The sequence below is a fragment of the Anastrepha ludens genome, chromosome 3, assembly GCF_028408465.1.
Source record: "Anastrepha ludens isolate Willacy chromosome 3, idAnaLude1.1, whole genome shotgun sequence".
In the NCBI taxonomy this organism is placed as follows: domain Eukaryota; kingdom Metazoa; phylum Arthropoda; class Insecta; order Diptera; family Tephritidae; genus Anastrepha; species Anastrepha ludens.
The window spans coordinates 120,332,542-120,358,482 of NC_071499.1; the positions used below are offsets into that span (position 1 = coordinate 120,332,542).

At 31.0% G+C, this 25,941-nt stretch overlaps 1 protein-coding gene across 3 annotated transcripts in view; it reads right to left on the reverse strand.

The window, feature by feature from the left end:
* The window catches only part of LOC128858919 (dynamin), a 66,540-nt gene that overhangs the window by 36,392 nt on the left and 4,207 nt on the right, over positions 1-25,941 (reverse strand). For all 3 annotated transcript variants that reach the window (XM_054095501.1, XM_054095500.1, XM_054095502.1), the window contains exons 3-8: positions 6,547-6,620; positions 5,715-6,471; positions 5,513-5,629; positions 4,785-5,013; positions 4,540-4,697; positions 4,355-4,461 (exon numbers count right to left, since the gene is read on the reverse strand). In XM_054095501.1, the coding sequence (XP_053951476.1) occupies positions 4,355-4,461; positions 4,540-4,697; positions 4,785-5,013; positions 5,513-5,629; positions 5,715-6,471; positions 6,547-6,620 (1,442 nt within the window). The remainder of the gene's footprint in view (positions 1-4,354; positions 4,462-4,539; positions 4,698-4,784; positions 5,014-5,512; positions 5,630-5,714; positions 6,472-6,546; positions 6,621-25,941) is intronic.

Genomic DNA, 25,941 nt, shown 5'->3' on the forward strand with positions numbered 1-25,941 from the left:
TAGTATTAATGCTATAAAATTAGTACTAAAAATTATCATAACAAGAAAAGGAACTAAAAATAGAGGCAAGAGATAATTTTAAATTTTTTAAACTGTACTAAAAATTTTAATTTGCGGTGGAGCGTAAAATTCGTTACGTTACACGGCTATGCAGTACTAAAAATATTCATAATTAAAAAAGTAACCAAACGTAGAGGTAAGAGGCAATTTTAAAAATTATTATTATACGAAAAGTACCCAAAAGTAGAGGTAAGAGATAATTTTAAATTTATTTAACTGTACTAAAAGGTTTTATTTGTTCGGAGCATAAAATTGATTGATGATTGATGATAAAAATTTTCATAATTAGAAAAATAGAGGTAAGAAAAATTTTCTAAACTGTACTAAAAATTTCAATTTGCTTTGAAGCGTAAAATTCATTGCTATGCTATACTAAAAATTATAATAAGAAAACTAAACTGTACTAAAAATTTTAATTAGTGTGGAGCGTAAAATTCATTGCTATGTAGCACTAAAAATTATCACAACACGAAAAGTAACCAAAAGTAGAGGTAAGAGATAATTTTAAAATTCCTAAACGGTATTAAAAATTTTAATTTGCCCGGAGCATAAAATTGATTGCTATGCAGTCCTAAAAATTGCTAACTAACTTGTAATTAACTAACTGCGTAATTTAATACGAAAATTTAATTTTCCTATAAAAATATGTGGGCTTATAGTGAATTCTATGTAAACAAATATATATTTCCATACACATATGAATGTATTAAAAATATAATACAAAAACAAAATGTTTCACTTAAAAAAATAACTCTGTGAGCAATATTTAAACGTCTGCGGTAATGGCTTTATAAGCAATTTTAGCAGTAGCGAGTAAAAGGTTGTAAAACAACCTTACATATTAACAGCCTAAAAGAAAAATATATTGAAAATATCACTATTTAACAGCCTTAAGATGAGTATAAATATACAGCATCTTGTACTAAAAAAATTGTACTTGCAAATTTCAAATATTTATCAAATTTAATACAAAAATTAATGCTATGAGTATATATGCATAAAAGCGTCTGCGGAAGTAGTAGAAAAACCTAAATAAGCATTAAAATAATCTAAAACGAAGTAGTAGAAAAATCTAAATTAGCATTAAATAATCTAAAACGAATTTTAGTACTAAACACAATAAGTATTTAAAAATATTACCTAACCTCATAATGTTTAATATGAAACTGTGCTAAAGCTTGTAATATAGCAGTAATTCGATTTAATTCTATAATTGCATATTATTTTTTAATTTTTTAAAGACAAGATATTAAAGACAAAATCAACAAAAACCTTTAAGACGAGTGCATAATATAATTTTTTAAAATCGGTTAAAAATCGTAATAGATGACATCAAATTTGTTACTACATGTAATGTCACGTTCGAATATGAGGCTACACCACCCTATGCCTGAAAGGATTGTAAGTAGGTCAAAGTCATTTCAAGTCATAGAAACTAATTTATTGTCAGCTAAAGCCAGCTAAAATTGTATAAAAGACCATTATAGTCATACATAAATAAAGACGAGTTAGCGAGAAGAAAAAGTTTTATTGCGATTTTTGAAGTCATTTGAATTTAGGTAAAATTACTTGGGGGAAAATATGAGAAGAGCGAAAGTTTACATAAAAAGTATCAACATAAACCATACCAAAGTAAAGACAGTGAAAGTATTTAAAATCACCCATTGAATGGTGTTTTCCAGCATAAAATACTGTCTCGCACATTTCTTGGGGCATAAAGGTCGGTCGTTTTTGTTTTTTTATATGTGTGGCTTGCCATACTTTTGTAAATTTGTTATAAATAAGTGCTTCTTTTATTTTTTTATATATATTTTTTTATTTTTTATATTTTCTTTAATTTTTTTATTTTTTATATTTTATTTAATTTGTGAATTTTTCCCCCTTAGTTATTTTTTATTTATTTATTTTTGTTTTTCGAGTAAGTAAAATTGGTTAAATTTTATGTTTTCCTTAAGTATTTGATTTTTTATATCTTTTTATTGTTTATTTAGTTATTTTATTGCTTACTTTTTTAATGTTTATTTATTTTTTATTTTGCGCATAAGATAAAGTTTGATATGTTTTCAAAGTTTTTATTCTTTTGATTGTGTTTTTTTAATTATTCATTTTTGATTATTTACAGTATTTTTTTTTAATAGTTTTTTTATTATTATTTTATTTTATTTAATTTTTTTTTTAATTTATTTGTAAATTTTTTCCCCTTATTTATTTATTTTTGTTTTTCGAGTAAGTGTTCCTTAAGTTTTTCTTTTTTTATTTTTTATTTAGTATTTTATTGCTTACTTTTTTATTGTTTATTTTTGTTTTGTTTTGCGCATAAAGATAAAGTTTGATATATTTTCAAAGCTTTTATTCTTTTGTTTGAGTTTTTCTAATTATTAATTTTTTTTGTTATTTATAGTATTTTTTTAATAATTTTTTTTTTATTTATTTATTTTTACTTTTTTATATTTGAATTTATTTTTATCATTTTATATTTTTATTTATTTATATTTATATTTGAATTAAATTTTATGTTTTCCTTAAGTTTTTTGTTTGTATTTTTTATTTATTTTGGTCCTTTTTATTTCTTGTATGTATTTTTAGTTTTGTTGTGTTTTAAATTTATGTTTTGTGTTATTTTATATATTTTTAGATTGTAGTTTTTACTGATTTTTTTTATATCCAATTCAATAAATACTTTTTTTTAGTGTTATTAGTTTTATATGTTTCTATATTTATGTAATATTTTTATTATATCTCTCATATTTCACATTTTGAATTAGTTATTTTATTTTTTAATAAAATTATTTACTTTTATTTATTTTATTTTATATTTTAAATTATTTATTTCTATTTATTTAATTTTTTTATGTCTTAAATTATTAACTTTTACTTATTTAACTTTATGTTTCGCGCCAATTTGTTTTTTTTTAATAAAATATCTAAAAATGTACATTCTTTCAGTTTTCACTATTTTTATTCAAAATGAAAAATGACAACATTTAAATGTCCATAGGTAAAATCCGTCAAACAGACGAGCAGTCGATTTATAAATGCCTAATTGTTGAGAACGCCGAGATATCGATGTTAAAGGTTGTTCAGCAACACTTTGTGCTACAGAAAAAATATTCTCAAAAGAACGCTCATTTTTTGGTCTACCAGTCCTTTTTCTAATCTCGACAGAAACAAATTCTTGAAATTTTTTTCAAAATACGAGTATGTAGTAAAACGCCAAGCCTTGACTCGGCGTGTTCTCGTTTATTGGTTTCAAGAAGAAGTGAACAAATGTAATACAGTGAATAGACATTTAGTTTCTATACTACGGGTGATGCCAGATTTGTGATAAATTATTTATTTGAACACAACATTTTTAGGTTAGGTTAGCCAGGTTGCCTGTCTAAGACAATACACTCGGTGCTAAGTTGCTTAAACCACTTAGATCTTTTTAAGAAGTTTTTCGAAATTTATTCATCAACCTTTGAATTGTCAACTCTTTCAGACGAATAGCTCCACCAAAAAAAGGCGCGAATTTTGCCATATTTTGTTCTTAAAGATCGATCAATAATTTTAACGCGTTGTTCTATCGTGTAAAATTTTACCTCTTCCTGCTTGAAAAATGTCAAAGATAGCATAAAAAAGGTACCTCCAAGGAATTATTCACTATTGACATCTAAGCGCCACCCTTTATATAATGTTAAGTCCTATTCTTAGCCGGATAGCGAAGTTATCTGTTTCTATGCTTTAAGTTTGGTGCTAATTATTCAGTTAGTGAAGTAATTAAAAACCAGCAGTCAATTGTGTCATTCGAAAAGCTCTTTGGTGCAATTATAGTCAAAATTCCAGAATTTCTCACACTAGTACCCTAAACTATTATAATATATATCAACTTTTGTGACGAACTAATCACAGCTTAGATTTGTTAGTATGTACTTACTTAGCTTAACATAAGAATTAGAGTAATATAAGGACAAATACGCAACAACGAAAATAACAATAAAATAAACGCTCAAATTTATTATAACTTTAACTTAAAAATAACTCACACCACTTAACCACAACTCAGTCTACACAATTCACCGATAAACACACGAATAACCAAGCGCCCCGACCAAACTGAACACTCCACGAATTTAGCATTTAACTTATAGCAACTTGTATAAAACTAATGTACAAAACAACAAAGAATAAATAATGGCTGACGCTAAACGAGTCTTCGCTAACATATGTACGAGTATGAACTACGAGAAAAAGTACGCTTAAACTATTTGCATTAAAATTAAAAAGCTTGCGTATTAATATATTGAGGACGCACCTTTCATAATGCCCAAATTTTGTATGACCATATAGCCTTTGCGTATAACCTGATTGCCCAACTGGCGTGTGCCAGTCTTATTGGCATTTTCAGATTTATTCTGAGCACTAAAAAAAACATAATAATATATAAAATTAGCTAGCATATTTCACTATATATTTTGATTATAAGAAATTATTACGAACTTTGCAAAGCCAATGAAATCCTCATGATTGGTATTCATGTAGGCCAATTCGAAATCGATGAGTAACAGAATTTGCTCCTTACAGTACTGTTCACGCTGGCGTATGTGTGTAGTGATGATGCGTTCGGTTTCCTCACGTAAGCGTGGATAGCGAGACATCTGGGGAGAAGGGGGAAAGGGATGATATATATTTTAATTTAATTTTAATTTAATTTAACAGCTGCAAAGTGTAACTATAGAACATACCTTGTCTGTGCACATGCGCACCACAACAGACAACTCCTGTACGACTAGATCGACACACTTGATGACCGGCTCCTTTAGTTGTGCAATTTGACGTTTGACAATCGCCTCAAAGGCCATGTCGGGTGTGAACAGGCCCACACGAATACCATGAATATTACGAATAGCGAATGAGATTTCGCGGCGCAACTCTTTTTCATCACAAGCCATTTTCACAATTTCAAAGCGTAAACTAAAATGAAGAGTCAGTGTAGGAAATTAGCATTAGGAGATGAGTGTCAAAAAACTTTTTTTTTTTTGAACTAGCGATCAGTACTTTTTTCACCATAATTTTTTTTTTCTTTTTTAATTTAGCGATCAGTACTTTTTTCACAATTTTTTTTTTTTTTTTTTTACTTTTTTCACCACAATTTTTTTTTTTTCGTTTAATTTAGCGATCAGTATTTTTTTTTTGATATCAGTAAAACGAAACAAACAAATTTCAAACGTATAAAATGCAGCGTACTGCAACTTCTAGCATTTTGATACAAAAATCGTCAATTTATATTCCTTGGACATTTCATGGTGAAAAGAATTGAGAAGTTGTGGCAAATAACGGACCGTTATCCGGCTCTCAGCGAATTTGACAGAATCAGCTGAAAAGCTGACGTAAATGGAGTCACAAAACGTTTCTTGATGGCAGTTAATTGTGTTGAAAAAGCTTTAGTTTCTCTCATCCTCCACGCGCTTACCGTTCATGGAAAATCCTATTAATTTTAGCACCTCCTGATAGCTCATTTGTATTGACCAATGCTGAGCCGGAACCTTCAATGGTGCGTTCAAAATCAGACTGCAGTTGTTGAATCATCCTGTGTGGTAAAAATACACATACATAAACAATAAAAAAACACCATTCCCTCCACCACTCGCCACTCTACTGCATCAAAAACTTACTGCAACATCGCCTTTGTCTTAATGCTGGGATCATCGGGTCTGAAGTGCTTGAATTGTTCCACATCCTTTTCCAATGTCAGCATTTGTTTTTGCAACTTATCACGCAAACCGGGAAGCGTATCACGAATGTGATTGGTCAACTGCTGATTGAGTACACGCTGTAGATATGGTGTACCCAAACGATCGGCCATATGCCGGTATGATGGATGACTAAGGAAGAATTTGCGTTCAGCTGACAACGCCTGATGGATATCCTTGCGTCCCTCAATATCCTTTTGTGAACGATTCACCACACCAATGTAACCGCGTCGCAACGGCAATAGTTTATTCTCTAGAATGTCGCGCGCATCTGTACCTTCGTCCATCAGATCGAGTTTGGTGATCACACCGATCGTGCGCACACCCTGTGGATCCACCTCTTTGGCCAATTTTAAAGCATCGGAATTGGCTAAATCCGTATTGGCTGGCGTTACAGCCAAAATGAGACAAGTTTCTTTGCGGATAAATTGAAAAATCATTCCTTTGATTTGCTGTTCAATATCAACTGGCTGATCACCGATCGCCACCTTGGTAAGACCGGGCAAATCGATGAGTGTCAAATTGAGTACGTGCGGTGAGTAGACGCGCAAATTAATTGGAATATTGGATATGCCCTTGTTGCTGCCGGTCACACGATCCGTCTCATCTTCGATCTCTTTGCGGATCTCATCGAAATTGGTGAATTTCTTACCCTTGCAATGCAGAAATTCGCCATATTCTGGTTGAATAGAAATATAAATTAAACAATATTTTGAGCGCAAATAATTAAAATTAATTGCAAAGTATAACTTACCAGTAATACCGTTAATTAGTTGCAAGATCAATGGTCGACGTGTTACAATACCAGAGCCACGAGGCAGAAAATCTCTGTGAAGAAAAGGAATACATTTAGATTTAGGCGCAATATAATATACATAATTTTGGATATAGAATAAAATGGAGATATGCTGACAATGATTGGGGTCTTGGACAATCGAATACCGAAAAGCTTCATCTAGTCATCAAATACTAGAGCGGTTATAAAATAATTGATATTGGTCAAGGAATGTGCCTCACATCCAACTTGATAATGCAGATGAATACAGTTTTCGCTAGTCATTCGAAATGGTATTCATGTCAAGTCGTGCAAAGTAAAATTTGTTCCGCCCACGCGGTAACATCAAAGGTGAATGGTGTTCACACTCATCAACGTAAACGTATGCCCGTACTAATGACAGCCCCATGTAAATAACTCACCCCTTTCCGTTCCGTAGTATTGTAGATCGTTGTTTCATCGTAACAGCTGATACGGGCGTACGTTTACGTTGGTGAGTGTGGGCACCAGAACTGTGGTGCAGATTTAAAGAGAAATTCGTACAACACACTCTTAGTCAGGAATCTGGTCCATAAAGAAATACAAAAAAATTAAAGAAAGTTGTGAGGGGAACTTCGGCTGCCGAATCCCCCCAAGTGACGTAGCAGCCGAAAAGATTTATCTATCATCCGGCACGATCATTTCACATGTATTCAAACACTCGTCCAATCAGTCGTTGTTCGATGGCAACGAAGCAACATGAGCGAAAACTGTGTTGATTTTTGTTCGTATATTACCAACACAATCTTATTGCCAGCCGAAACTTCCACAATCATTTCCCACATATTCACACACTCGTCCAATCAGTCGTTGTACACACGGCAATAAAGTGTCATTGGTTGATTTTTTTCGCATATCACCAACACAATCTGTGACCTTTGTAAACACATTCCAATTGACAGCAGCCCATCAGCAGATTCTGACAAATGCGATCAGAGCCGAATAACGGTCTGTTAAAGAGAATAGCTCTGAAAATCTGTTCCCCATGGCTAATATTGACATGAAATGTGGCAGAGAAGTCAATAGATTTGAAATTTCCCCTTACTTTTCGAGAGTAAAAGTGCTCAATGAGCAAAGTAATACCCATTACTGCCCCTCTAGCAGCATTCCCAAAAAATTTATGAAAATGTTTTATGTTGTTACAACAATAGTAAAAACTAACATTTGCTTTAATGACTGGAATTAAAGAGACTTTGCAAGAGATATGTAAATATATCGATATACGCTAAGCATAAAAAATATATTTCGTATTTTCCCTCTTTTAGCAATATTCAACTATTCAAAATATATCTGTAAATATTCGTATAATAATTAAATCGACCATTATTTCCAATTAATAGTTGTTTCTCTCGCTTGATGTAAACAAAAATTATGAGTCAATAAGATTTGTGAGAATTACTGATGAATACCTTGATGTATTTATCCATACAAGTGCAAAAATTGTTTTTGTTAATGTCTTCTAGTAACGAAAGCGCAAAAGTAATTGCATAAATAAACGAAATTCGCTAAAACATATTTATTGGGTTGCATATATTTTCATATTTTTTTATTTTGTTATTTTCACATTTCCCAGACACCGTTGTTGACAACTCGCCTTCAATTAATATTATATTTAATCAAAGAATATCTCTTAAACTTTGTACAAAAATATAAATAGAAACAACAAAAAATTACGTATATGTAATTATCGGCAATGTCTTCGGTTTTGTAAGAAGCTTGTGGGTGACGCGGTGACTCATCAAAGCCCAGCGCATGGAGTACGAGTAGAATAATTAAAGTAATAAAGTCTAAACAGCGTGTGAAGTGATCTATCGCGCGTGAGTATTTCCACATTTATACACCATCACTTTATCTGCAATTTGACAACTCGCGGCGGAAAATTAAAACATGCATAGAATGGAAATATCAGCTGGGCATATGCATTGTTGGTTGGCTGTATGCAAAAGAATGACTGATTGTCTGACAATGACTGTTGATTTTTGTACTCTTTTCCTCTTGTTTAACGATCTTTCTCTTTGTTTGGAGTGCAAAAATTAATTAATTTGACTTTGTGCCTGAGGTTCAGTTGGCGATAAGTACTTTCTTTTTGAAAACCAACAATATTGCCGAGGGTTGTATTTTACTTACGTGTGTGCTCACGTATGTATGCATGTACTATATGTATAAAGAAGCACGCTACTACTTAAATGATCTTTGACATGCACTAAATTTCACTTGAAGACAAGATATTACAACTTAACAAAGACTGGAAGAAGAAGTAAGGAAGCGCAAAATTCGGTCTGAACCGAACTACTTTTTATAATTAATAAAATAATTTTATTGTTATAATTTTAATTGTTAAATTTTGGAATCATCCAAACAAATGAACGGACAGAAATTTATCCTTAACATATTATATAAAGAGAGCGCGTGATTTTTATATGATCGCAATCATATTTATGTATGTCAGATTCTCTGTGAATGCCCTGCCCTATGAAAGGAAAGAATATTAACCCTGGGCAAACCACTGTTCAAGAGTCTCGAACAACTGTCTGGCTTAGATGCCAAAAATCTAATAAGATTCATAAACCGCAGTCTAGTCATACTTTAACTAACCGTTAAACAAGTTGGTAACGAGAATGTGGCAACAAAATGGTGCGAAAGCGCTAGCTGGATTCTGGATGAATCACCACTTCAAACAACTAACCAACCAACCATATCAGACCTAAATAAGGTGACGAGCATGACGTATACCAAGTTTGGGCGAGTTTTTTTGAGTCATTGAGCATTTACCCAAAAGCGGGCGATTTTTTTTTTGTTTTGGTTTATCATTTATACTATATCTGGGTAGTTTTGCTTTGTTGATCACATAGATATAAAGTTTTTTTTCTCTTTTTTTAGTTACCGTTATACCGAGGTGTGCGTGGTTATTAGCCGATTACGCCAATTTTCTCTACCAAACTACCTGAGACAATGTATCGATATTCCCCTTATAGAAAAAAACGTCGTACTCGGGATTTTTCAGCAATTTCAAACTTGCACTTTATTATACTAAAATGTAGTAAACTACGAAACTACATACCAAAAATTTTTCTAGAACCTCTAATTAAAAACTGTGGAATTGGGTCGAATTTTTTTTTTTTGTATATAACTTTAAAATTGCTTTTACAGTATAACCTCTCCTAACAGACACCTCTATTAGCCGAACACCTCCTTTGAGCGAACATTTTTTCCTATACTATTAAATCGTATATATCGGAAGAAGTCACCCCCTTTCGAGTGAACACCTTTCTTTGCCGGACAAAAGCTGACTGACGGCGAGTGTCCGTCCAAGCGAGGTTGCACTGTATATAGTTTTTGTTGGACAATAAACTATACTTTCATAAAAAAATAGTAAAAGTTCAAAAAATAATAAATAAAAATTTCAGATAAATAAAACTAAAAAAAATTAAGATCTTTCAGGTCGCAGTGTCAGAGAGAGACTGAATTGGAGGAGGATTGTTGATGAAGCTATGGTCCACTACAGACTGTAAAGCTAAGAGTGAGAGAGAGAGAGGTCGCAGTGGTTGATCCCCACGTAACAATAATAAAAGCACTTAAAAGTTTTATAAGGAAATAAAATTATCATAAAAGAGAGCAGCAGTTTCAGTACTATCTCAAAGATACATTAAGTTACTCTGAGTGACTGCAGCGTTGTATGGCAAAGACTTTTATACTTTCGCCATATCAAAGAATACTTTTCTAATCAGAAAAAAATCGCGGTTCATGAAAACAGGGGAACACCAGCCGCCTCTACGGGCAAAACCGTTGACAATGTTTTACTTTTGTAATTTTACTTTTCCAATACTTCGAATCAACTTTCGCTAATATGCAACTATAAATAAGCGATGGGTAATTCTTTAAATTCGTTGATCGATAAAAATTATCAATTTGGATTAAACCCAGAACTACGCATGAGTTTTAGTTTCAAATTCAAACCATTCAATACAAAGTATGTACATTTAAATATTTCACCTTCATCTTTACCTTCCTTTTTGAATTCCTTTTGTTTTTTGCCATTTTTCGCCGTTAATCTAATCTAACATAAGCCCACTAATTTATCACATATTCTCGGTAATATGTTTGTAAACGCAAAGTGTTGTTGTATATACATGGAACCCATTGTATTGTATTGGCAAACAATGCAGGCAAGGTATTGATATTACTCACTAATTGACGTCGCATTGCATAATAATATTGTAAGATATGAAAATCAAAACTATTCAAACATTGGCTCATCATCAAACAAATATCATCAAACTAGCTGTGTTTGTGTACATTTTGTATGTATATGTAATAAAAACAATAATACTGATAAGAATAACAAAAGCAAAAAGGGGTTTGTGCATGAGCACAACTGGTAGCCACAGCGACCGACTCAATTATTGCACAGGTGTCATTGATTATTATACCTACATACATACATACTTGTATGTAGGAATGTATGCATTTGCACATTCATGCATGTGCATGTATCCCATGTGCAAAAATAGAGGAAATTGCATTTGAGGTATTGCAGTAGCTTCCAAGCTGAGTTTGCACCCTGTTAACTTTCTGAAAACAACAACATATCGAATAACCACAGAAGGGGAGAACAATATGAATGGTGACTTATGAATATAGGTATGCTGCAGGTGTTGCAGATGCAATTAAATATAACGACGACGACTGCCAATGCAAAAGCAATGACGCCTTGCAATATTTTATACATACAATAAAATACGGTGGAATAAAATATAATAAAATAAAATCCGTAAAAAAATTTAAAGGAATGAAAAATAAATTAAATTAAATACAATAAACCCAGAATTAAATAATAAAATATGAAATAAAAAACAATTCAATTAAATTAAATTAACAAAATAAAATAAAATTAATAAAATTTAAATAAATTAACAAAACAAAATAAATATAAAAAACAGTAAGAAATAATCAAGGATTTTTGTTCGGTTCATTAATAGCAAAATTTATTTTTTACGCTCTTTTCGTAGGCAGTTAGGAAAAGTATAAGACAAAAAAATGAGACTCAAATCAAAATAAGGGCAAGGTAACAAAAAATTTGTATAATGTGATGAGTCAACTCTCAATAATTAGTGTTGCCTTTTTTCACGAGTTGGTGCTTTTTTTGGTAATTTGGCTCATTTGGGTACATTCCCTGGATTCATTTGGCAAAATGGGTACATTCCCTGGAAGCACGCCGTTGCTGATGTGTCATGAATTCACACTGTTGAAAGCTTAATTACGATAATATCGCACACATGAGCTATTTTATTTACTGTAGTTATCATTATAAAAATAATAAATATTTTATCAGTGCTTGTAGATTTAATAGTAATTAGAGGTACCTTCGAAGCGAGAGAGAGTTTTTGCTGACCATATAAAATAGCTCAACTAATTATTTAAAAATAATAATGCAAATTTGCACGGAAAAATAAACAAACTTTCTTTTACTGATAAGCAGTAAAAAAACAATATTGGCTTCATAGAAACATTTTTTTACGCAAAGTGTTAATTGTAGATAAGATGCGCAAAATATAGCTAGGAAAATATGCTAGGGTTAGGGTGTTTACTTGGTACATATGTATTTATGTATGTACTTATTAAGGCGAATTGTAGAGGAAAAGAATATAGTAGTCGCAAACATAAGAATAGTGGGATTCTTATGCATAAATAAATATATTTTTTGTTAATTAATATATGCCAGACATTTAATATTCTGCACACAAAAAAATTGTACCAACATACGTATGGAATTTTGTTTCGGGACAAACTAGCAAGTACAGCAGCCAGACGACATTAAGTCCATTGTACTCACTCGGGTTCCCCTTTGGGAAATAGCTCGATATACAGAATAAGGATGTTAATGGAAGTTTCACACAAAGAAATTGGAAATGAAAAAAAAAAATGGAAAAGAAAAAAATTAGAAAAGAGAAAAAAATATTAGAAAAGAAAACAAAATTGAAAAAAAAAATTGGAAAAGAAATAACTCAAAAACAAAAAAAAAACAAAAATGGAAAAGAAAAAGAAAACAAAATTAGAAAAGAAAAAAAGTGGAAAACAAAACAAAAAACGAAAAAGAAAACAAAACAAAAAAAATTGGAGAAGAAAATAAATTTAAAAAAATGGAGAAGAAAAACAAATTAGAAAAAAAAATGGAAAAGAAAAAAATTAAAAACAAAAAAAATTGGAAAAGAAAAAAATTAAAAAAAAAAGGGGAAAAGGAAAAAATTGGAAAAGAAAAAAAAATCGAGAAGAAAAAAAACATTTGGAAAAGAAAAAAACAATTAGAAGAGAAAAAACCCCCAAAAATTGGAAAAGAAAAGAAACAAAACAAAAAACAAATTGTAAAAAAAAGAAAAAAACAAAAAACAAATTGGAAAAGAAAAACAAAAACAAAACAAAAAACTTTGGGAAAAACTTTGTTAAACGTTGAGTATAAAAATAGAATAAAAAAATAAATAGAAAAGAAAAGAAACAAAAGAAAAAACAAATTGAAAAAACAAAAAAAAATGGAAAAGAAAACAAAAAACTTTGGGAAAAACTTTGTTAAAATTATACTTTATTACTCTTAAACCTTGAGTATAAAAATAGAGTAAAAATAAATAAATAGAAAAGTAAGAGACAAAACAAAAAACAAATTGGAAAAATGGAAAAACAAAAAAAAAAAATTTGAAAAGAAAAAAAAACAAAAAAAAATGGAAAAGAAAACAAAAAACTTTGTTAAAATTATATTTTATTACTAATAAACGTTGAGTATAAAAATAGAATAAAAATTTGTAGCCAATATTCTCAGAAACAAATTAAGATAATAGAGTAATCCTATATCGTTACTTGTTACTCAATATTTCTTTCCTGAGCATTTTATTTTTTCACAACTATTTTGGCGGCCGCCTAAAATTCGAAGTTCAGAGAGAATATTGGTTCGGGTCTCCGTGAAACACCAAAATAAAAACAAGTTTTTTCTAATAGCGGTCGCCCCCCCAACAGGCTATGGCAAACCTTCGAGTGAATTTCTGCCATGCAAAAGCTCCTATTAAAAAGTATCTGCCTTTCGCAGTTGGCTCAAAATTGTAGGTCCCACCATTTGTGGAACAATAACACGACGCACGTCACAAATTGGAGGAGGAGCTCGGCCAAACACCCAAAAAGGGTGGAAGGACCAATTATTTATTTGTTTTTTTGTTTTATTTTGCTAGCGGCTTAAAAAAGATTATAAAGTAATAATTAAAAAAATAGTATAAAAATAAGCATGACCGTTGAACGTCAAAATAAAAAAACATAATCAACTAATATTATAGTGCAAAAAAAAAAAAATATAATAAAATTACAATGATTATATACAAATAATAGTAATAATGATTATGACAAATGATTAAACTTTTATTTTTTATTTCAATTTTTTCCATATATGTTATTTTTATTTATTTTTTATTTTTTGATTTTTATTTAATTTTTTTTTTCTTCATTTTTTATTTCAATTTATTTTTTTTTTTTTTCATTTTTTATTAAAATTTTTATTTTTTTTTCATTTATTTTTTTTTAATTTTCATAGTATAAAAATAAGCATTACCGTTGAGCGTCAAAATAAAATATTATCAACTAATATTATTGTGCAAAAAAAATATTAAAATTATAATGATTATATACAAATAATAATAGTTATAAATTTTTGTTTTATTTAAATTTTTTAAATATATTTCATTTATTTATTTTTTTATTTTTTATTACAATTTTTTTTCATATTTTATTTCAATTTATTAATTTTTTTATTTCTATTTATATATTGTATAATAGTATTATATTTGAGATTTGGTTATAAAAATTATTTTAAGCGTCTAGAATTTTCGATATTTATTAGACCCAAAATTCTATTTGAAATACACTGGTTCCCACCCCGTGTCTGATGAAGGCGAATCCCAAGCATGAAATATTTTCGTGAGCAATGTAAATCTGCTATTATTACCCTACTGAGAGTGAAGACAACGCTTCTTAGCGCGCTTTCAATAACTAAACGATAGCTTAAATGACTCACACGCATAACGAATGTTAAGAAAATATTAACACAGCAAAGTTTAGTAGAAAAAATAAAAAAAAGGTTGTAAAACACCAGAAACCGGTCAATCTCTCAATAGCGACGCCAATGCCGCGTACAATGAATGTTAAAAAAGAAGCAAAATCAAGAGAGATATAAAAAATAGTCATTTTATATATGCTTCTTCGCCTATACATACACTTATAATATATACATACATATGTATGTACGTTGCATGCAACGGTCATTGTTTTCCAGCCATGACTGTTTTTTGTTGAAATAAGTTTTGCCTGTTGTAAATTTTTTACTCTGTGCGAATTTTTGAATCTCCCCTTTTTTGAGAATGTGGCCAATAGTGGCAGAATGACAAAAGATATGACGGTATCCCCAGAACATGCGAATTCAGATAATGAACGAGGGAAGCAAAAGCGAAAACAAATCAACATTGTGCGATCATCAACCGACGTGTATAAGTCGTCGAAGGCATGGCGGCTAAAGACCACAAAAAAGGCAGTTGTGCTAATAATCATGGAAGATGGACGATTTTGATGCAGAAAAAAGAATAGCAGACATAAGTCACACTAAAATTATCGAGAATGGTGTGTATGTATGGGTAAGTTTATCTTTTTTTCTTTTATTTTTTTGCGTATCAATGAGGGGAATCGCACAGAACGTCAAGCTGAATCGCGTTTGCTACAATCTCTCGTTTGAATGAATCGCGGTAAATTAGTTTTGGTATCTACTTTGCTTTATTCTAGTTTTGCTTTGCTTTATGCGATGTCATTTCGAACATTTGTATTTCTACGGTAAGTTCAAGAGAATTCAGAATTCACAACTTTAAAATGCTATCCTTTTTCTCCTGTATAATGCTCGCAATGCTCAGACGTGCAGGCACAAGCAATTCCTTGAGTTGAATGAATGAATGAGAATAAGAATGAGTTATGGACTCAGACCCCACGGCCTTTATTCGCAGTAGTTTATCCGAACCCAGTTCTCTCAATAAACCTAAGACGGAGATAGGTTGGGCTGAGCCATGTGCCTTTCCTACGGATGAGATATCTAATTTTTCTTTTCGTTATAGCATCAAACGCGAGAACAAGGTGTGTTGTAGTTTCCGGGGACAGATCACAACACCACACTTTGTTGGGTCCTCGGCCACTCTGGAGTGGAGGGAAATGAAAGAGCGGATGAGTGTACAAGAAAAGACTCTGAGCTTGGCCTTCAGCGAGTGGTAGAGGACATAAGCATTCCTCTAAACGAAGTCCATACTGCGATTGACTTGAGCGCAATCGCTGAAACCAATATAAGGTGGTCTCGGACTACTAACTGCAGAGTCCCCAAAGCCCGCTGGCCAAAACTGAATCTTAAAAGGGCAAAATGTCTGCTTGGATTCAACAGATCAACTATTGGCGTCCTCATAGGCGTTCTAACTAAATAGTGCAGTTGGCACCCTAGCCAGTAGATTGGGTATATCTTCTGCAGGAGTTGTGGAGGTGAAGAAGAAATTGAGTCGGTACAATACCTCCTCTGTGAATGTGCTGCACTCCAAAGAAGCCGTGCCAAAATTCTTTGCGATTATTTCTTTGAAGACCTGGGGTTCTAGTTACCCTCTTCAAAAGATCTAAGCGGTTTAAACTTTGTAGATAGAAATCAAATGCAGATATCCCAATGGGCCTTAGGGTCATTGAGTGTTTAACCAACGAGTAACCTAACCAACTAATCATACTTTAATCTTGTCCAGAACACCTCGTAAAAAATCCACATATAACAAATCCTTATTTTAAAGCGACAACACAAAAAATAATTGTATCAGTGCACATCCAATAGCTCCATCAGCATTGGGAAGATCATTTCTGAGCCGTTTAATACAGACAGAAAAACTGCCTTTCGTGAGATTTCCATTGTTATGGTGGAAAAGTTTGCTCGAGCTGCAGAAAATCGCTCAGGCTCCATATTTTATAAAAGCATACAGTTCTTAACCTATACTGACGATACTGGTATCAAAAAGCTCAACAACGGCAGACGTTAGTTCTTGCCTCTATCCAAAAGTTTGTTAAAAAAAAACAAAGCGAATGGGTCTGAAGATGAACAAGCGCACGAAATATCTTTTGCCATCAAATGAAGCCTCAGCGAGTCTCTGTCGAGGACCACCTGCACCGTTGACAGTGATAATTTTGAAATAGTGCGCAAGGGGAATGAGCACCAACAGTCGATTCGAATTCAAATTTGTTTAAGGATACAAATATTCCAGCACTGAAACTAAGCGATGTGGTACCAACTGATAGGGACAAATGAGCTCTACGTATGGAGAATTCAATATCAAGAACTCTACGTCGCCTGGGGTTTCTACGGCATTCACCGAAAATCAAAATTCCTTCAAAGGCCGAGTTTTCACGCTATTTTTTATCTCCATCTTGATGAATTCGCAGAAATAGAGAAGCCTAGAATTGTATACCGCCTCTGAACGGTACAAGTTTGCTATTGCTAGCCTGGAACGGCCGCTATTAGAAAAGAGTTTTTTTTATTATTTGATGTTTCGTGCTCAAAATGGGCTTCGAAGCATTAATCCGAACGGTAGTCATACACAAACCCGTTCCCCCGACAGTCGATTCTACGTTACTGGAATGACGGACAAGCACTGTTGCTCCGCTTCAGTAGCAATACTCAAAATTTTATGGGAAATTGTTTTATGTTTTACAACAACCAAGGCGCATTCATTAGAGGTGGTGGCACTAGACCCACAACAATGTTTTGTACGTTTGATGTCAAAGCAAATTATTGGAAAAGTAGAAAACAAAGAATGAATTCGCCTTGTTTCATTCTGGACTGACAGCCACATGAACATGGCGAAAAGAAAAAAAAAAAAATCAGCTGATTTACCGATACCACCTTTAATAGATTCGCCTTGACAACAACCTACTAGAATTTACTGGCAGCTCAAGCAACGCAGACTTAGCACAACGAGTAAAGTTCCAGCAACTTCATTGGCTAGGTCATGTCGTACGAACGGCTACGAACCATGAAAAAATTCAAAGGGTTGGTGTAAAAGAATATTAAGACTTCCTCTGTGTAGAAAATACCAAGAGAAAATAAAATTGGTTAGACTTAGTGTTTCTTTATTGTAATTGACGTCAGTTGACATAAAAAAAAGAAGCGACTGGCGCCTTTTGTTGAACTCCACCAAAATCGCTTAGGCGATTACTATGCCAAAACGGGAAGAAGAATAAGACATTGATGGACACTTTTCGCATTAGAAATGAGTGCCAAAAATGGGATGGTATTGGTGTTTTCAATAAAAGAAAAAAACTTTATTTCTTAGCCAACTGCATGAAGAGGTTGTGGTAGTGGATGACACAAAAAATGTATCGAGCAAAACATGTCCATTAGCCAAGAGAAAGGGTAAAGAAACGGTAAACAAGTTACAAAATAGATGTATGTATCGGGTGCCTTTTTAGGAGCTGGAGAGCTTGGAATGATAATACGAAACAAAAATATTTTTGGCATGATTTTTTTTTTATTAGAATCTGGCAGATAATTTTGTGACATTTACTTTTTTAGTATTGCAACCAGCATATGTCCGCCGTGGCTACGAGTTACATGGTCCACTCGATCAGTCCAATTTTTGACTACTGAAAAAAATAATAAATCTGAATAATAAATCTAAACGAGCCCGATCAGCAAAAATACGACGCAAATGATGGTTATTTGAATTCAATTCTTGCACGAGCTGTATTTTATAGGCACGTAAGCCAAGATCCTTACGTAAAATTTTCCACGTAATCGAGAGACGAAGGTCAACAAATTGAGAACGACGACGAATCGACATTTTGGCGGCTTCTTCAACAGTTCGCGAACAGATTCATTTCTTTCAAAGTAAATTTCCACGATTTGGAAGAGTTGCTTTTGGTGAACAAATTAAAAACGACGACGAATCGACATTTCGGCGGCTTCTTCAACACTTCGCTCTATAAAATTCGCGAGCAGAACTTTTTTTTCAAACTAAATTTCTACAATTTGAAAGTATTTTCTTACTGAACAGAAATGTTAGCACAGTTTGCCATTCTCAGCTGTCACACCCATAATTGTGGTAATATCGGTAGTTCCCATGCAGCTAAAAAAACACCCGATATAATATGTGTGCAAGTACGATTTAAGGACACGTCGACAGGATGTTTCATGAATAGAATTGACAAGCGAATTTAAAGCTGTTGCTTTTAAGTAGATGTGAACACAAAAAGTATTGCATAATCCATGCAAATGTGCGACTGCAATGCGGTACAATGCCAGGCAGCAAATAATACTAGGCTATTACTCGGTACAAACATATGTATGCATGTGTGTGTACGTGGTATGATATAATAATAGTATGAATTGAAATGAGGGTGGATGAGAAAAGGACAGAAACCGAAATCGGTTGCAAAATTCTAAAGCAGTGCAAATACAATAAGTACGTAAATACTCGAAGAAAACAAAAGTTTAACAAAAAAATAAAAAAACATCGCCAACAGATATTGCCAAGTTTAAAGAAACTTACTTAGTTCATGAATATTCAAAGAAAATTAGTTATCAAGTCAAAAAAAAACGCAGAAATGGCATTGAGAAAAAACTTAGTACACCAAATTGTGTGCATATTACACTGTATTTACACAAATGGCAGTCAGACATACTACTTATGTATACACAAACAACGCATCGATATGTAACTAGTTACAATAAATCGAAAGCCAACGTTAATGTTAATGACCCAGATTTTTTTTTTTCTTCTTTTTGGTTTTTGTTTTAGTTGCACTTACAACACTGTATGTATGCACGCGCTCATTGGCCATAAGCGCGAAACTCAAACCAAAAATAGCCATTGAAGTGCAGTGTTTAGAGTGCCGCGGGGAAAGCGATAATTAATTCTCAAAAAAAAAACTAAATAAAAAAATAAAAACAAAAAAAAAACTAAATAAAAAAATAAAAACAAAAATAAAAGAAATAAATAAATAAAATAAAAATAAAAACCAAATATAAAAAAAAAATAATAAGAAAAATTAAAAAAAAAATAAAAAAGGAATAAATGAAATAAAAAAAATTTGAATAATAAAATAAAAAAAAAAATTTTAAATAAAAAAAATGTGTAATAATTTCGGCAAAAGAGCGCAGTGATGGGACTTTAATTAGTGAATAGCTTACCCTCTTGAATTGAGTTTAAAGAATAACGAAAATATGGAAAACCAGCAGCAACTCAGCTCGCTTTGCTGTGCCACTGAAGAAGAAGTAGTTTTATGGGTTTAAATGAATAACTTTCTATTCATTCTAACTTTTTTGAATATACTTAATTCTCTATTGACTCTCTCCTTGAAGGATATTGCTGACAGAAGGCTGAACGGCTTGTTAAAACTCGCTAAAATGTGCATCACGAATTGCATAAAATAATAATTTGGCTCCATACACAGAGCACTGGTAACACTAAGTACCCAAGAGGCCTAAGTGAGATTTTTGTACAGATCAGCCAGCACTAACCTAACCTAACTTAATTCTCTATATGACACACTGTGTAATATGAACATGCATACATGGTACAAGGTGGCGCAAAATTAATAACACAAGTTTGTTTTGAATAACTTTTTTACTAAATAATAGCAATCCAGTGTCAAATATGATTGACGTAAGGCGCCATTTGCCAAAAATTATAAATCCTCCGTAGGGGGGATTAATTTTGCGCCACCTTATAACCTAGGATGCTCAGAAAAATATTTTTTCTTGATGATTTTCTGATTGAAAAATATTTTATCCCCTAAATTTATTCGATGGACAAAAAAAAAAGACTCCTATTTTTTATTTTGTTTTTTACCCGTGTCGTGAACTCTTCGAAAATTGCCACTGGATTCCCACGAGAAAAATGCATATACAGGGTGAACGATATGAAGTGTTACCTATTCAAAACGCTAACTTTTTTGTGTGAAATTAGTTTTTATTGATTTCAAAGACAAAATTGTTCAAAAATGATTACAATTTTAACATATATTCACTTTAGCTCGATATGACCACCTTTTGCCTTGACTATAGCCTTCAAACGATTAAAAAATGAGTTGCATGCTGCACGAATGTGATCTTGAGGTATTTTCTCGTATAATCGCTTTTTTCAGCGCATCCATACTGGCATATTTTTTATTTTTCCTCCACTTCGACGTGGATTTCGTTCAAGGGGAGCCTTCACTTTCCGAACCATTTCTGGCGTTGTTGCGGTTTTTTTTGGTCCACCTCCATAGCGTTTTGCAATGCTACCAGTATCATTTTTAATATTATAATTTTTTTTTAATTATTAATTTTTAAAATAATATATATATATCTTAATTTTTAAAATTGTATTTCTTTTTTATTTTAAAAATTTTATTCACTTTGAGGTTATATATTTTTAAAATTTTTTTGTTTTTGTTAATTTTTAATATTATAGTTTTTTTAATTATTAAAATTAAATATTTCTTTTAATTTTTAAACTAATATTTTTTTTTTTAATTTTCAAAATTATATATTTCTTTTTAATTATAATTTTTTTGTTTTTAAATATAAATATACAATAATAATATAATATTTTTTTTTTGTTTTTGTTACTTTTTAATATTAATTTTTTTAACTATTAAAATTATAATTTTTTTAGTTTTTGAATATAAATCAGCAATGTATAAAAAACATTTATTTACATTCTTGTTCATTTTTAATATTATAATTTTTTTTAAATTATTAATTATTAAAATAATATATATATATCTTAATTTTTAAAATTGTATTTCTTTTTTATTTTAAAAATGATATTTATTTCAGTTTTTAAACATATGTATATATACAATAATATATAAAAAAATATTATTTACATTTGCATATGTTTTTTTTTTTAATTTTAATTTTTTCTTTTTGTTTTTGTTAATTTTTAATATTTTTATTTTTTTTAATTTTTAAAATTATATGTTTTTTTTTTAATTTTTTAATTTTCAAAGTTTTTTTTATTTTAAAATTTTTTTTTTAGGTTTTTTTTTTAGTTTTTAAAACTATATTTTTTAAATTTTATATTATATATATTAAATATATTTTATTATTAAAATTATATATATATTTTTTCACTTTTTAAATTATATTGTTGTTATTTTTTTATTTTAAGAATTATGACTTTTTTTACCTTTTAAAATTATAATTTTTTTTTATTAATTTTTAAAACTTTTTTTAATTATATTTTTTTTAATTATCAATTGCTTTTTTTTACTTTTAACTCTTCTTTTTATTTTGCGGTTACTATAATTTTATTTTCAATGAAGCTAATGCCATTTGTCATTGATCTACGTGGAGCCAAACACGATGCTTGCAAGGAAACGACCAAAAAATGTCGTACATAATTTTGTAAGTTAGGTTATGCAGGGGTTAGGATTAAGTCGAAATTATTATTAAAATAAACATATATATACAATATATATATAAATGCATTAAGTTGACGAACGGGCGTACGAAAAAATCTCTTGAGGAGTTTATCCCATTCAAAAAAAAAAGTACCTACAAATATTTCTATCCTTCCAATATCTTACATTCACCATTTAAATTGTATTGTACGAAATTTTTCATCATTGGTGACAAATATGTTTATTTATTTCCCAAAAAATTTTCATAAACCTTTAATATTACCGTTGCAATAATTTTTTATTTATTTCCCAAAATTTTTACATACAAATATTTTCTTCTTTCTGTAAAGAATATTCACTCTTCTAATTTTATGTATTTTCTCAACACGAGTGACTAATATATATAAAAAATTTTTACATATTAAATTTAGATTAATTTTTATTTATTTGCCAACATTTTATATTAAAATACTTATCTTTAAAAATGTCCCCTAATTAATCCATTTTTATGTATTTCCTCAACACTAATAACAAATTTTTCAATTTTACCGTTATTTTAATTTTTATTTACATATGTATTTCCAAAAATGTTTGTATAAAAATATTTCAATCCCCAAAACATCCACTATACACTACCTATTTTTATGTTTTTACTTAAAATTAGCAACGGAAAAAGAAATTATTATTGTTAAATTATTTATTTTTAAACATTTTATATAAAAACACTTCTATCATTCCCCATTCAAGACGTTTTCAAAAAGTGAAAAGTACCATTATATTAATTTATTTTTATTTATTCTCCAAAAATTGTGATATACAAATATTCTATCATCGAAATCTTTATCCATTCTAATTTTATGCATTTTTCAATTACTGGTCAATGAAATATTAATTTAGTTTTTCTGATTTTTGAAAAATACCGTTATCGTGATTGTTAACCGATTTCACCCATTCCATAACCACTCATCCAGCTAATACCAAAAAATACCTTTTATAAAAAATTTCGTCAAAATATCTTCATTTTTATTGGAATGGGTGATGGGTATGCCAGATTTCCATAAATTTTCAAAACCATGCTTAAGAAGAACAAAAGCAATGGTAAAGTTTGATAAAGAAGTTCCATAGATATCTGCAAATATTTCCTCGAAAGTGTGGGGTACCAAGCCCATTTACCCACATTTTTAAGTAAGATTATATCCTTCTTTAATATCAACCCGTCGTCTACAAGGCAACTAAACTAATTTGCATTAATAATAACTGGAATATTGTTCTTTGTTTTCAATTTGTTTTTGTTGTTTTTTAATTTTCTTGGCTTGCCAGAGAATCCCATCCATATCTCTTTGAATAAGTCAACTGAAAACTATATTTGTTGTAACTATATATTATGTCAAAGGTTGAGGAAAACAATTAACTTTGACTTAGTTGAAATAATCGTAAAAATCCTCTGTCTCTTCTCACACCACCACGCCCTTTTTGGCCTTGCGGCCAAGTGCGGTATGCGTACTCGTAGGTATGTATGTATGAATACCGAATATGAATGAAAGTAGTAAACTTTTCAGTATGCCCATTACATAAGCAGTTTAGTTCATGCAATCACATATATAAACGCAAAGCGGAGATTAGAGGGGTGCCCAACGCTTGACGCCAAGCGAAATAAGTTTGGTATGCAATTAAGTCCTCGCAGCGATTAAAAGTGTAGGCGGTTTAAATCCCAGCGGATTAGAAGGAAATGAATTTAAAAACAAGTTAAATGATAAGTAAGCACAGCAAAGACATGCAAAAGGAAACATAACGATAACAGGGTGGAGTGTACAACTTTTTGATACTCAGATTTTTACAAAGATATGCCCCGACATATGAAAGTATGATATTTTCATTAGGGTGAAACGAATTTTACGTGAAAGGAAGACGTATTTAAACGTACTCTTAGCAGAAAATATGTAGGTCCACATGTTATCTAAAAAAAGAGTCCCAAAGAAACTATTAAAAGTTTGGTAGGTGAAATGGTTGAAGTTCCTGAAGTTAAAAACCAAAGTTAAAAAGTCTGTGGATTGTTTACAAATTTTGTATTGAAAATCTTTATTTTCTCCTATAAATTAAACTGATATGAATTCGGCGTTATCGAATGTGTTTTTAACGGTCGATTTGACTAAGTTAATTAGGTTAGGTTACCTTCAACTTCTCAGGGACACTGAGTGTAGACTCTGTTTTGAGGATGATGAAACAACGGAGCACTTATTGTGCGAGTGCGTTGCACTGGCTAGAACCAGAATGCAAATTTTCCACCGTGATCAACTGGATCCGGAAGAAATAAAGAAAGCTCCTATTACAGATATACTAAGGTTTATACGTATAGCAGAAAAATTGTTGGAAGAACATGGCTTTCAACCAACTCCTTTCCAAAGGCAGAGAACAACTAGGCAAACTAGAACCTGATGTAGTGGTCGGGTAACTTTCGCGGATGATCAGAAGGATCATCCATATTAAATTAGGTAGCTTGACACAAAAGATCTTTTAGGTCGCAGTGTCGGTCATTGGACCACCTACTAGGATAAATTATTATTATTAGGTTACCTTGACTAATCAGCATTGAATTCACAAAATTTTACATTTCTAATACGACTAACACTTCTAGCACATAATTTTCTGTTTGGCCAGTAGAGTTCAGTTAACTCCTTTCTAAAATAGAATTTACGAGCTTTAATAAAACCATTGATTAAAAATTTCGCCATTTGAAAGCGATATTTAACTACAGTTCACCGTAAACTGCAGTTAAGGCTCGATGTAAATAGGCCATAAAGATTATACACGTTCGAAAAAGTCAAATAGTCGAATTTGTCTATAAATACAAATGTCATAAATAAATAAATAAAAATTATTTCTTATGTCATTTTTCATTCAATTAAGTATTTGTTTTTTTTTTTCGCAAAACTGTGTATATAAAATATTTCATAAACGCGTTGAGAATTGAGCCGCGAAAAAAATAATAAGCAAATAACCTGATTTTTAAAATCAATCTATTTCTTTGTTAAATAATAGCCAAGTAAATCTTTGGAAAATCCAGACGAAGTTTTTCATTGTCATAAAAGGCAAATAACGAAAAATTTGCTAATAATAATGTACGATTATAATAAATTTCTGAAATGGTCAGCCATAAAGTAATACAAAAATTGTTGAATTCATCTCTCAGAATTAACCTGCTCAAAGTTGCACTTAGATTAAATAACACACGGTGGAGAGATTTCAGAAAGTGTGGCCACCATAAGACCGTTAACCGGCTCTCAGCGATTTTGAAGGAATAGCTGATTTGCTGACGTAACAGGGATTTATTTACAATAGAAGTCAGCAAAAATCTCAATTGGTGATATATGAAAAAATCAAAGCAGCTACTGCTCATGTTACTTCATTGCCGTCTGAACTAACCTCACTTTGCACAATTTTCATTCATTTCATTTGCCTCTCTGTATCTTTCACAAATTCCCTATGACGTAACAGCCGAAGTTAATGTAACAATTTTGCTCCGGTTGGCCATACAACCATTGGTGTTTTCTTTTCTCGCAATCATGGCGCATTTATTCCACCCTGTGCCAGAGCTGTCAAATTTTCATTTTCTTTTATCAGCATATTCAAAGGATAGCGTTTTATTTTCTCAAACTGTTGCACTCACATCCACATAATGTTGCATATTTCATTTTAAAATAGAACAAAAAGAACCCAGGGTGTAGGAAATACTTTCATAGTGTCGGTGTATAGGGCAAATTCTTTTAGAGAAAATAAATTTTACGTTTTAATCGTTGCAGCTGACAACCTGTCAAAATCATGACACGTGACGCGTATTTTCATAATTGGAACAAAACTAGAATTCTTTATACATACATACATATATTATGTGAATGAATTTCTTTTTTCACT